General features: G+C 35.3%; 1 protein-coding gene across 1 annotated transcript in view; it reads left to right on the forward strand.

Annotated features, from left to right (window-relative positions):
* The first annotated feature begins 883 nt into the window (after positions 1 to 883).
* Positions 884 to 14,545, forward strand: part of CAAP1 (caspase activity and apoptosis inhibitor 1) — a 30,827-nt gene continuing 17,165 nt past the window's right edge. Inside the window, exons 1-4 of the mRNA XM_070935518.1 lie at positions 884 to 1,090; positions 4,447 to 4,647; positions 8,318 to 8,402; positions 13,659 to 13,737. Coding sequence (XP_070791619.1) covers positions 968 to 1,090; positions 4,447 to 4,647; positions 8,318 to 8,402; positions 13,659 to 13,737 — 488 coding nt within the window. The 5' untranslated portion in view covers positions 884 to 967. The remainder of the gene's footprint in view (positions 1,091 to 4,446; positions 4,648 to 8,317; positions 8,403 to 13,658; positions 13,738 to 14,545) is intronic.

Consider the following 14,545-nt stretch of genomic DNA (forward strand, 5'->3'; position numbering starts at 1 on the left):
CATGAAGAGCAGAATTTATTAATTTTTGTAGGTTATCATATTACCGAAGTTGTTATTAACCTGCATATTTCTTTAGACCCTCTATCTATCCTATCTAGGCTCCCTTTTCATGGTACGACTGCTTATTTCAGATCTTCAAAAAAAGATCCCTGCTCGTTATAAAATGCTGGCATTTATTCTTTTCACTTGTATGATAACCAATGAGCCTGGGGAATTTAGGATGAATCAGAGTACTGGATGTGGGCTAGATGGGAGCAACCTGAGCAATTGTTGAAGCCAGAATAGTTTTAAGGTCAGCTTTGGACTGATAATACAGGTAGTCCTCAATTTATGACCACAATTGAGCCCAACATTTCTGTTGCTAAGTGAGATATTTATTAAGTGAGTTTTGCTCCATTTTTCTTGCCACAGTTAAGTGAATCACTGATGTTGTTAGTAACACGATTGTTAAATTAAAATGGCTTCCCCATTGACTTTGCTTGTCAGGTTGCAAAAGGGGATTACATGACCTTGGGACACAGCAACAGTCATAAATATGAGTCAGTTGTCAAGTGTCTGAATTTTGATCCCATGGCCATTGGGATGCTGAAATGATCATAAGTGTGAAAAATGTCATTTTTTCAGTGCCGTTGAAAAAGTCATGTCACTTTTTTCAGTAAACTTCGGTCACTAAATGAACTCTAAGTCGAGGACTACCTGTAACGTACCATACATGAAGGCTCAGTAACAAAAAACAAAAAACAAAACCTCTTTGCCAATTGCTTCCAAAGAAAAGATGCTTCTTTCTCTATCAGATTTCTATCTCTATGGCGAACAAGTCGCAAGAATGACGTAAGCAAACTGCGACAGGTGTCCAGCTGAGCGTAACGCTGACCCCCACCAGTCCGCGAGATGGCTGTTTGATGCGGTTATTTATTTTTCAAGACGCTTTAAAAGGAACTGCCACCGTTTCGGGGTGGCGGGCGCCATGACGGGCCGTAAATTCTCTAAAGAGAAGAAGCGACATCGCTCCCGTTTAAGCGGCCCAGAGGAAGGAGGTGGCAGCGAAAGAAAACGGCGGAGCACCGAGGCAACCCGCGGCTTCGCGGAGGTATCTTTAACAGTCCATCAGCCTTGGGAGGGGAGAGCGGCTGAATCGCGCAGGCGCGGAGTCCAGTTAGCGGAGTCACGTGACAAAGAGGCGCGGCTTCAGCCTCTCCCTTCGCGCGCCTGTTTTGGCGGGATAACGCCTGTCTCCTTTTTACCTCTTTTAAAACTCGCATCACATAAAAGGGGTGGGGGGTGGGGAGAGCAGAAAAGCCACTAAGGGAAAATCCGTATTTTAGTTCAATCAAATCAAAAGTGGGGTGGCAATCAAATAAGTGATTAGACTGTGAAGTGAGCTCACCGCATCAATTAGCATTTCTTACTCAGAAAACGTCTATGCAACCTTTCCCAATGTTTTTGCCTTATGCCTCAAATAAAACTCTTGAACATTGAATGATGGGATGTGGTGGTTTGACTTGAGCAAGGAATGCGCAAAAGGAAAATATTTAACAATTGTAAAAACACGGTCTTCCTGCAAATGTGAGGTGGTGGCTGTCTGATGTAACTGGCAGGGGTCTGCATTACTGTGTTTTTACTACAGTAGTATAATTTGAGATTAGGATATAGAGGCAGAAGTTAATATCTGGTAGAAGGCAAGTAGAGAGCTGTCTCTGCAGAATATCCTACTGTACTGCTCCAATTTACTTTGTCTTTTTTGAGTGGTGGCCACATTTGTAAACTAATCATTTGGCTCCCAATGGGGGAGTGCCACACTGGAGGTGGTTGATGAATTAAGAGACAATCCACCTCCCCACCTTGCGCATCCTGCTCCATCCTTCCCCATCTTTTAATTATAACTTTATCTTTGATTACAATTCCATTATAATTCCATTTTTACCATTTTTGAAATATTTATCCTTTATGGTTTTAATGTTGTAAGCGGCCCAGCATAACATCTAAATGAGATGGGCAGAAAATAAATCAAATAAATAAGTAAATAAATAAAAACAATCAAACAAATAAATAATACACATCTAATGGGAGGCAAATCCCTGTTCCATGTGTATTCATTCATAGTCTTATGATCTATTGGCCTTTTCTATATGTTTGAATTATGATTTTGGTCTTCCTACTTGGAAAGAATACCACTGAGCATGATGTGATGTCTAAGTAATAGCACATATAATTTGTTATTGCAAACAGTCCTCAAGTTATGACCCCAATTGAGCCCAAAATTTTTGCTGCTAAGTGAAACATTTCTTAAGTGAAATGCCTCAGTTTTGCCTTAAGTTTTGCCTCACTTTATGACTTTTTATGACTGTTGTTAAATGAATCATTGCAGTTGTTAAGTTAGTAACACGGTTGTTAAGAGAATCTGGCTTCCCCATTGACTTTACTTGTCAGAAGATCACATCACATTACCTAGGAACACTGCAACTGTCATAAATTTGAGTCAGTAGCCAAGCATCTGAATTTTGATCATGTGACCATGGGGATGCTGCAATGGTTGTAGCAGCAACTGCATGAAAAACGGTCAAGTCACTTTTTTCAGTGCCATTGTAACTGAACGGTCACTAAATGAACTGTAAGTTGAGGACTACCTGTACATCATTAAAAAAGGAATGAATATTGTTATGCAGTATGTTAATAACTCTGTGACTTTTTAATAAATTTAACTGCAAAATCTAGATTACATTTTGGAATGATATTATATCCAACAATTATATTCTAAGTATCAGTGAAAAAACATATTTTAAGCATCATAGCATTCCAAAATCTATGTATATAAAAGCGAAAACCACTCATGCCATAATCACAAAATCTCCAGAACAGTAAAGCCTACAAACTTGAAATTTGCCACATATGTTCCTCTTGGCTTCTAGGTGCTCACTAAGAAAGTATTTTTCCAAATGACCATCAGAGCATTAGTATTTCATATACAATATTATATTCATATGCTCTGATGCTAAGGAGTTAGACATTCTACTCCCCCTCCCCACCTGAAAGGAACTCTGTCCCAACTGCCAGATGCCTTATATTAACACCCTCTGATGCTACCCCATCGCTAAACCGGGCATGGGCGTGGCCAGAGCGTGACTCATCCGGCCTGCGGGCTAGGACATTCTACTCCCCCTCCCATTCTGTTCCAACTGCCTTATATTAACATGCTCTGATGCTATGGAGTTACATATTCTACATTAAGTTTCAGGCTTTAAGTGTCAATTTATCAAGCCCGATCACATAGTTTCGTAGCGAAGCACGGGTGTCCAGCTAGTAAGTTATAAAACACATTGCTCCAAATGACTTCATCATATCTTATGGATCTCAGTATTGATATATTGAAAATACTGTACCTGAGAACTTCAAGTGGTAATTACTTCCAGTCCTACATTTTATGCTACCCTCTGCTATTTTTGCTTGTGTGAGCTACTATTGTTTTGAGGTCAACTCACCCTATTTCAATGCTTGTTAAAATGTATCCTTGGCTTTTCTTTTAGTGGCTTGCTTGCTTTGTCCTGCATGTTCAGTCCTTTGCTAAATTATGGAGCTAAAATGGTTATTAGTTTGTGACTTTTTTCTGACCTCTAGTAATGGATCTTTGGATCTTTTTATCCTGGTCATCTTCAAGTTTTATAATCTTCTCTAATCTTACATTCATTGCCTTATCTTTCTGTATGGAGCATTTCTCTGCAGAAAATCTTTCACTTTGTGATAATCAAAATAATTAGTAAACAAATAATATAATAGTTCTCCTTAATTTTCTCCAGTTCCTCTTTTTTCCAATATCTGGTTCAATTTTTCTTCCTCTCTCAGGGAACTTTGAAAGAGTTTGATTTTTTTTGAGACATAGGTCTGATTTTTTGTGACTCTCTACATCTCCTTAGATGTTCAAAAATATTGTGTCTCCCTTAAATGACCCAATACTTTATCCTTCATTTATTTCTTAAAACATATAAATTGTTCCTTGGAGTATATGCAACAATATAACAAAACTATATATAAAACATTATTGGTTTCTATTATTGCTTTTTTATTCTGCCAATTAGTCTTATATAATGATAACCTTATTCTATTAGTCTTCCTTTCCAACATTCATTTGTAAACTCCTTTGCTGGCCTTATGATCTGTCAAATAATGTTGACATGCAAAATTGAGCAGCTTAATGAACCATATTAAAATATTGTCACTGAATGTGTCATAACTTAGAGAGTGTTATGATGTTTAGACTATACAACAGTAGGAAGCAATTTTAGAAGCTTCATTGATTCAAACTGCAATTCTATATGGATTCACTTGTGAGTAATCTATACTGAACTCCATGAGACTGAACTGTCAGTTCTTTGTCATAGTTTATTTGCTGAGAATACCATATAGTCAATCAAGTATATATTGGTTATTTTTGTGTGTGTCATATTTTAGGAAACCAAGTGTATTGCTCAGGTTCCAGAAAAGAAAGATGTGGTAGAAGAGCCCAGCGACATAGAAGAAGGTGGACTAGATCTGACTGTGCAATTAAAGCCTGTCAGTTTCTATATTACGGACAAGAAGGAAATGCTTCAGCAATGCTTTTATATCATAGGGGAGAAGAAATTGCAGAAGATGTTGCCTGATGTTTTAAAGGTATTGAAGTATATCAATGAGAGCTGTGCAAATTCTTTTAAAAAACGGTGCCTCACAATACATTGGAACACATGAAATACTTTTTAAAAAAATGATTAAAAAGCAAATATGTTTTTATCCATGAAGTGTACTAGTTGTGCATACCCATGCCAAGAATAACTTCTGAAATTAGCCTCAGGAGCCTAGAAAAAGATGTAGCTTTTAAAATTGTTCTTAAAAAAGTACTTCATGTGAATATCTATGTTATCACATTTAAGAGAAGACTGAGTATATGCATGTATGTATGTGTGAATATTCAAACACATGAATGAGATATGACAAGTTAATAAAAATTTAAATACAGTTTGATTTTAAATGTAATAATTTAAAACTCTTACTATATCGTTTTATCACAATGATGAAATTACAGTGCTTATGGCATTGCTACAAAAAAAATTAAAGAAGAAGAGTAGAAATGAAATGGTATCAGTTTACTATGACTAAACTGCAAATCTGGGACCGGGCAGGTAATCTGTGGTCTGTAGGATATGTTGGTTTTCATCCTTTGGTGATGGGTGGGTAAAAGAAATTCCCACATCAAATTCTATGTATGATTCTTTTAATGAGTCATAACCATGACATAATCAGAGCAAAAATGTTACTTATATGATCATATAATAATTGTGTTTGTAGGATATTCTGGAAAAATATCCATAGATATCCATTTCATAGTAAATATGAATAGCAAAATGTTCAGTATGAGAACTATGTGCAATGCAATATAAGTATCTTTATTTGATACTTATTTGGTTACTGTTCAGATGTGCATCCATTTTGTTAGCACTTCAGTGTAGGGACCTTTTTGAAATATGGTAAATTGGGTAAAATAACATAGTTTAGTAAGCCAGAATTTAAGAGTATAGAATGTAAGATTTGCCAATTTGATTTAAATCAGTTTTAAACCTCCATCATCATCTGGAAAGACTACCTTTAAATTATTGCATTTTTCATATTCAAAAAGTAGCTTTTTGCATTCTCTGCCTGTGAGTGACATTCCTTTTTTCAGTTGAAGTCAGGTGCGGCTTCAGTTTATTTTCCTCCAAATTGTTTCCCAACTCTGCACATTTTAGAAAAGGTTTTACCTACCATATATTTTTGAAAGGAAATTAATGTTTTCTGTTTGTTTTCTATTCCTTATTGCAATATCACACCAACATTTGAATATCTTTAGAACAAGACATCTGTATCTCAGTCTTACAACCCTACCAATTATAGTGGGCCTTTTTTTTTACTGATTAAAGAAGTTCTCACTGATTCATCAAGAAAGCTGTAATTGATTAACCTGCCAATTAAACTCTGCACCGTTATTTGGTGTGTATATTATATAATTGTAAGATGGTTGAGTAGTAGTTTATATGGATTAAATAGTTCAGCTATTAAGACTGCTGTAAAGGCAGCTAATGTTTATATATTTGTATATGGATGTATATTAATAAATTCTGTGGTATAAATGCTGATATACAGTCCTTGGGATAAATCAGACTGAAAATGTAAATAATGTTAATTACTGTGGCATATGGAATAATGTAATATATAATTACAGCTTTTCCAAGGGGATATTGAAATTTTTCTTTAATTGGACATAACACCAGATAAGAATGTGGCAACCTGGCAGTTTATAAATAAGTCATTTATAATTAAAGAACATACTACTCCCAAAGGATTTTTGACATCTTTGCCTGGAAATAACTAACTAGAAATCAGAAGCAAGCAGGATTTAAAAATAAAACGGAAACAACATTACTATTCAGTGCTTCTTAAGAATATTGATGAAGCTTTCAGTAGGTGAGAAAGGCACTGATATTCAGTTGTGATTTCCTAAATCTATCTCTGTTTTTCTTTAAAATAATTACTTTTGTAAAATTGTTTTTAAAAAATAAAAAATATTTTTAAATTATTTTTTTTTTAAAGGGACAGATCAGTAATTGTAATTTTTTTCAGCATACCCCAAAACAAGGGGAATGCCTGTTTAGAAGACTGAAATAGAGATAGTCTTCCTAGAAGACTACTAGGAAAAAGTTGAGATGGTTGGCATGGTTTCAATGAGTGAAACTGCTGGACATTTGTGGGATTTCTTGACCCCTTAACTGTTCACACAATTAAAAAAAGCTACACCTCTAATATTGGAGATGCTTTGGGGCCAGGAAACACAATGGAATATCCAGAATGGCTGACCTATGATGTCCATTCATAAAATGGCTATGGTGATGACTGCAAGTTCCAAATCTATTTCAGGCAAGGGCAAATTACTAGGGCTGAAAAAATAGTAACTTGACCACAAAACAGTTTAACTGAACATAATTTATAGTTCATTTTTGTAGTTAGCCAAGAACATTTTTTCTCTTTAATCAACGATTGATATATAAGATACATCCCAACATGTATCTTTTGCATCAAATGTGGATCCCAACACATTCTCTCTGTTTTGTATATTAAGGTAAAGGTAAAGGTTCCCCTCGCACATATGTTCTAGACTCTAGGGGGTGGTGCTTATCTTTGTTTCAAAGCTGAAGAGCCAGCGCTGTCTGAAGACGTCTCTGTGGTCATGTGGCCGGCATGACTAAATGACAAAGGCGCACGGAACGCTGTTAACTTCCCACCAAAGGTGGTCCCTATTTTTCTACTTGCATTTTTTACATTCTTTCGAACTGCTAGGTTGGCAGAAGCTGGGACAAGTAACGGGACCTCACCCTGTTATGCGGCACTAGGGATTCAAACCGCTGAACTGCCGACCTTTCGATTGACAAGCTCAGTGTCTTAGCCACTGAGCCACCGCATCCCTGTTTTGTATATTACTGATACATAAACTGCCAATTTTTCCATATAACTCCACATGATCATTCTGTTTTCAGTGAAAACAATTAGTCAATAGAACAGCTTGCATTCCAGAGTTGTGGCTACTCCATTGTTGGTGGTTTTCAAGAAAAAATGGACAACCATTTGTCTGAGATGGAATAAGGACTCCTGCCTAAGGCAGGGGGTTGGACTAGAAGACCTCCAAGGGCCCTTCCAGCCTTATGATTCTATTGGATTGTTTATGTAAAATGTGTTTAATCCATAATGCTAATTACTTATGCCAATAAATATAAATTATTGACTATATTTTTTAAAAAATTAGCCACTTTAGAAAACTCTTTAAAATCATCTAAAAACAGCAGAACAAGTGGAGTTCCAGTATACTGAGCATAGTTCACTATATTTTATAGTTTTCTAATTTAATCCAATATATGTATTTTAGATTGATAAAAATAATATATAATTACTTAAATATATGTTTAACTTTTTGGTCAATAGTTTAATGAATATTTATCATGATTTAATAATGTATTAGGTTTGTATGTTATCATTTTAATTGTACTCCTTCTATTCAAAACATAATATTCATGTTCCAAATCATTCATATCTGGATTTCTATTATTTTTACATTGTTTTATACACTATTTCATTTTAATACTACTATTCAAAGTCAACTTTTCAGTTCCTTGTTTTAGTTTAGTTTGAGTTTAGATTTAATTAGTAATTAATTATGAGATTTTAGTTTGTTTCAAGCATGTTTAAATTTAGCTTATCTAAAGTATCTCTTGTTTTAATTATTGTATAGAAACATTTCTTTTTTATTTAATTTCCTTAGAACTGTTCTATAGAAGAAATTAAAAGGCTTTGTCTTGAACAATTGGACCTTATGTCTGAAAAGAAGTTACTGAAAATTCTTGAAGGTAAATAACATATATACTGAACTAACATTTGGATTGCTTATTCTAAAATTTGAGAGTAACAACTATTGAAGACTAAATGAGGACATAGCTTTGTTTCAATTAAGAAAATTAGAAATATTTTTGTAGTAAAGAACTAAATACTATATAAATGTATGTTTACTAAGATGTAACTTTTACTGACTTCAGCAGGATTTCTTTGCAGATCATATATATTGTCTGGAAATATACATATATGATTAAAACCTATGTGTCTGTCTAGACATCAATTATAGCTACTAAAATCAGAATTTAAATATCTGAATTAGAGACAACAAGAGTTTAAAGCCCTCTATTTTATGTGGTGCCATTAGATTAATTATTGCGCTTCAAACTATGGAGTAATTCATACCAAAAGGAATCAGTAACCTTACAAAGTTTGATCATTTTAACTCTATGAGTATTTAGGTACATTTGCATCATCTGAAAAAAGAAACATCTTTAGTTTTTGTCAAGTCATAGGTAGGATCATATAAACTTCCTTTCCTGCAGAAGAAGAACAAAAAGATTTAGGAGGAACTAGAAGAGAATTGGAGACTGATGGTACCGCAAAATAGAACAGCAGCAGGAAAAGTGAGAAAGAAGTGGCTCCTATTGCTGGGTTATCTTTTGATCTCGCTTAGGGCTCCTCCAAGCACTTTCCAAGTCCATGTGAGCCATGGCAAGAGTGAGACTGAAAGGCATAGGCAGGTGAAGGAGCAGATAAGTTTTCTTTGGAATTTAGGGGTCTATTTATTAAAAAAGTTATTTCAAATACTGAGTTACTTCCAATTCAAATCTCTTTCCTAAATCAGATGGTACATATTGGCTCATGTCACAATCCCAGTTCAGCTGGGAACAAGAGGGGGGTCTAGAACAACTTGGTGTGGCCAACCCGCCATGGCCAGTTCATGGCGGGATGACTTGCCGTGGCCAACTCACCCTGGGCCAACTTGCTGCGGGACAATTCAACAATTCAATTTTAAATATTTAAAATATTTAAAAAAGATTTTAATATCTGACATTCACATTTCATTTTGTCCCTCCATTTGCATCCATTTTTTAATGATTCTATTCCACCATTTCTTCAATATTAGTGTAACTCTTGTCTCACAGCAAGTTTTCCTGCGGCAAGCTGACTGTGGCAAATTGTCCTGCAGCAAGTTGGCCACAGCAAGTTGGCCATGCCGAGTTGCCCACACCGAGTTGTCCTAGACCCCACTGTTGTTCCCAGCTGAACTGGGTCTGTGACATGAGCCAATATGTACCATCTGATTTAGGAAAGAGACTTGAATTGGAAGTAACTTAGTGTTTGAAATAATTTCTTTTCTTGACCAAGTTACCAGAACCTTTGCCTCATTTTCTAAGACTGATTACTTGGACCTGTAATGTAGTTTGTATACTAATCTTGTTCTTTTCTGCTGAGTTATTTTGCTGCTTGATGATAAATCCTGTCTCTGCTTCATCATTGTTCTTGCTTGGCTATATGAAAAACCTAGCAAATCCTATCTGCCTGCCCAAAAGTTCAGTTATCCTATGTAGGAGCTTAGCACTTTGGATAGAAAGAACAAATGTCACATGGCAGGGGATATAAGTGAAATTAGAGAAATGGAGGCCAGGAGACAATGTTTTTCTGTCACTGTTATTGGAATAGTCTTTCTGAGGTTTGTTTCATATTTGTAACAATCCAGAAACTAAATAAAATGGAACTCTTATGAAGACTGATTGGTAAATAGTTCTCTATTGTCATTTTTAGTTTATCTTCAAATTATTTAAGTTGATTAATTATGTTATTTTAGTATTGATTTTGTTATTACCCTGTTTCCTCCAAAATAAGACATCCCCTGATAATAAGCCCAATTGGGCTTTTGAGTGCATGGCAATAAGACCAAGCGCTTATTTCAGGGTTCAAAAAAATATAAGACAAGGTCTTATTTTTGGGGCAATGCGGTAGTTTATTCATTTTTATGATTAGTATTATTTTAATTGTGCATTTTTATTGATAATTAGTTGTTTTTTATTTATTTTATCTTTTATGTAAGTTTAGGAAACTGCCATGGTCTCTTGATTTGGTGAAATGGAAGTAGAACTATTTATGCTGTATTGGAGAAAAGTAGAATGAACGAACTATCAAATAAGTCATTTGTTTTTTAATTACAGAAAATTTTAAAGATGGGACCCTAGAGCATTGCCTTGTCCTATGAGCTAAGCCTCTACTTTATCTATCTTAGTGGTGTTTATTCCACCATGAATGCCCTCCATATTTATAGTGTTTAATCCCCAGAATTATCTGGACATCTTAGTCATTGGGAGTTGAAGTTGTTCATACATCTAACGGGCGAGAACTTGTTGCTAAGTGAGACAAGTAAGTTAAGGGAATTTTGCCCCATTTTACGACCTTTCTTACCACAGGTTATCGAAGGTTGTTAAGTGAATCACTGCAGTTGTTAAGTTAGTAGTACGGTTGTTAAGTGAATCTGGCTTCCCCATTAACTTAGCTTGTCAGAAGGTCGCAAAAGGTGATCACATAACCTTGGAACACTGCAACTGTCATAAATATGAACCAGTTGCCAAGTGTCTGAATTTTTATCATGTGACCATGTGGATTCTGCAACGATCGTAAGTCTGAAAAACAATCATAAGTCACTTTTTTCAGTGCCGTTGTAACATTGAACAGTCACTAAACAAAGTGTAGCAAGTCGAGGACTACCTGTACTGACATGTAATAACTATCCCTACAATTTCTAATTCAAGATTTGGCAACTGATCATTTCAGGGATTGAAACCTAGGACTTTTTTTCATGCAAAGTATGCAGAAAGCACTGAATTTTCACGCAAAGTGTCTTCTCCCTTATTCCTGTGTCTTACAGAAAGAAGAGCAACTCCCATTTTTTTATATCTTCCAACTGTTCATCAACATTGTCTGTCTATGAAAATAGCCTTTCAGTTCATTCCTCAAGTATATAAACCAGCTCAATCTTCTGCCAGACCTACAGATAAAGACAAGGAAATTGTATTGCAGGAGAGAATGAGAAACCAGTGCTGGGATTTGAGGAAGATATTATATGATTTGGATGAAATAAAGCCAAAGTCTGAATAGAAGTGAAGTGATGACAGGTGTTGATAGAGAAGGTCAGTTATTTTAGGGAAAGCAAGATAGGACTAGAATATAAACATCAAACATCCATTTTCTTTGTCCTTATGAAGGAAGCATAAATTCTATTTTGTAATTGCAGTATGAATAGAGATTTGCCAGTGCCCTTACTTGGCATCAAGGGCAGCTCCTCCCACTAATGGTAGATGTGATTACTGAGACATTGTTTGGATATTGAATAGCTCAGTAGTCCCAAATGTATAGATATGGGCATTTAAAGAAGCACATGCATTAATTATACTATGCTTTTGTTGTGTGATACATTTATATATTCCTAAAGCAGTGGAGTCTTTTTTGAAATTGTGGATCCCCAATGAACACTAAGCAAAAAAGTGTGTTTGCATATGCAGCAGACAAATACAGCAATTGTCTATAATATAACTAAAATAAGACACTTCTAGCAAGTGTAGGGAAATGTAGCTGGAATCTCTCTAAATATGGGGATATTTAAGATTAATATTTTCAGAATCAGAGTTGCTCACAAATGTAATTCTTTTTTTTTACTTTGCAAATTAAAAATTGGAAGTTGTTTTGCGGGTATCTTTTATGTTCATCTTAATGAGGATTGGTTTTGTTTATTCAAATTACATGGTTGCACAGTTTAAAATACCAGGGCAGTTTAAGAGCAAATTTAGAACCAAGTGCAGTATCAAATCTTAAAAACAAGAAGGGACAATCACTCAGTGCCATAAAACATACTCTAAAGATGTCTCAGATTTTGTCTCACTTGGTGTCCTGGCCCAATTTTTATGGGAATAGCCAGCTCTTCAATGCTTTCTGAAAGGCCAACAGGATTTCCATTTGTATTTTGGGAGATAAGCTGTTCCCTATTGGGTGGGGTGGGGTGGGGTGAGGAGGTAAGCAGGCGCCATGGCAGGGAAAACATTCTTTCTGAGTCCATCATATAGCATTGCTTGATGGAAAGGACTTGGTATCTGCCAACTCTATTGGATTTGTTGGGTTGGACTTCCCAGGTAAACCATACATGAAACACAACTAGATGAGTAAGTCTACTTTATTGTAAGGCTACATTAACAGAATCTTGCAAGTCTAAAAATGCAGACTTCCTGCCTGCCACGTTTAACTGCTAGACCTGTTAGGGCAAGTCTTTTCTAAGTTTCTTTCTTTGACCATTCAATGATTGTGGGCTTCTGTCTTTCTTGTCTGATTGTTTCCCAGGCAGCATCTCTTCTCCCCTTTTCTCAAGAATGCATTCCATTATATGATGGGACAGACAGAATTAATAAGAGACAGGTGGTTTTCATATAACTCAACCTTGTGCTATGAAGAGGTTTACAGATGGCATCATTTTTAATTGAACCTGGAAGCTTATTGTATATATATATATGGCTTTTATTGTCATTGTACATTATGTATACAACGAAATTGGTTATTGGAAGCCAATGCAGCTCATAGAGAGGTGGATTAACATGGGCATGTCAAGGTATGCCCATAACTTCCCATGATGCCACATTCTGGACCAGCTGCAGGTTTTGAGTGTTAGATGATAGCTTACACAAAGATAAAACTTTGCCTGTGCTAATTAGCAATGGTTCTGCAGGGTTCCACATTGAAGATAATAGAGCTGTTGTGCATGATGAATAGCGATAGCACTTAGACTTATATATCGCTTCACAGTGCTTTACAGCCCTTGCTAAGCAGTTTACAGAGTCAGCATATTTTCCCCAACAGGATCGAACTGCTGGCAGTTGGCAGAATTAACCTGCAGTACTGCATTCTAACCACAGCACCACCAGGGCTCCTAACATAAATGTGGAGTATTTTTTTTTCTTGTATGTAAATATGGAGCAACTTCTAGACAGACGATGCTTATCTTAAAACAGCCTGCTACTCTTCTAGGAAAGAATACCCCTTTGGAGCTTGCAGTGCCTTTTATTGCCAATTGTCTATAAAATGCAGATATTTTCTTTACTGACTACAATTAGAGATTGCTTATTTCAAGCTCCCTTCTGAAACTGTAGAAACAATTTTTCTTCCTTGACAGTAATAACAGTATATATTGGTGAATAACATTGGTGAAAAATGCTACCAAAACATAACATCTCATATTGACATTTTATTTTAAGGTGAGAGTGGGGTGGATTCTGACAGTGATGATGAGACCAATGGTGCTGAAGAAAAGACAATAGTCGAATCAGCCAGTCAGTAAGTAATTTCCATAAATTAATTATATTTGTTCTTAGATAGCTTGTTTTAATTTTGTCTTGTACTAAAACTTCAGTTGGAAATACTTGTAAAATGTCAGCAAAATTCCAGCTAAAACTTTGTCAAAACATTGGATGAACTGTAGAAATGTTGGTGAAAATGTATGAAATCTTGCTGCAATATGACAAATGAACAACTGTTGTGGATATTGCAAAAATCAAATAATGAAAGCCTGCAAAATTCCATAAAAAGCCTCAGTGGGCTCTATGGGATGTGCAAATAAACACAATATTGCATGACAAAATATTGTGAAACCCAGATGAAAATATAAAAGACTGCAATGATGGTTAATTCTATACAGTAATTTTTTTTCTGTTATTTTCTAAAATGTGATAAATAGTAAAAGTTTGAGAGTATTTGCTGTGATTCAGTTAAAATAGTACTTTTAAAAATATTGATCTTGCACAATGGAGCCCTACCTACTAATAACATTTTGCATATTTTTTATTTTTATGGTATTTCCAATAGTGATTTTTAATTGAACTTTGAGCAGATACTATTAAATCAAGAAATAAAATTGCCTATCTACTAGATTCAAATATTAGAATTCAGATTTTCCTCATGGGTATTTTAATCAGCTGTCCAGAATTGTTAGGAATTAGGCCGCATTCAAATATGATAAATACATCAATCACCTCTTCATGTATGCCGTATGCTTTTCCTTTAAGAACAACTTTTTTTTCTTGATTGCACATGTGTACAATGAACTTATTTATTTCAAAGTAAATCCTAATCTTTAATATTGTTT

Source organism: Pituophis catenifer, unplaced genomic scaffold, assembly GCF_029215685.1.
Source record: "Pituophis catenifer annectens isolate HBS135680 unplaced genomic scaffold, rPitCat1.0.hap2 SCAF_2, whole genome shotgun sequence".
In the NCBI taxonomy this organism is placed as follows: Eukaryota; Metazoa; Chordata; class Lepidosauria; order Squamata; family Colubridae; genus Pituophis; species Pituophis catenifer.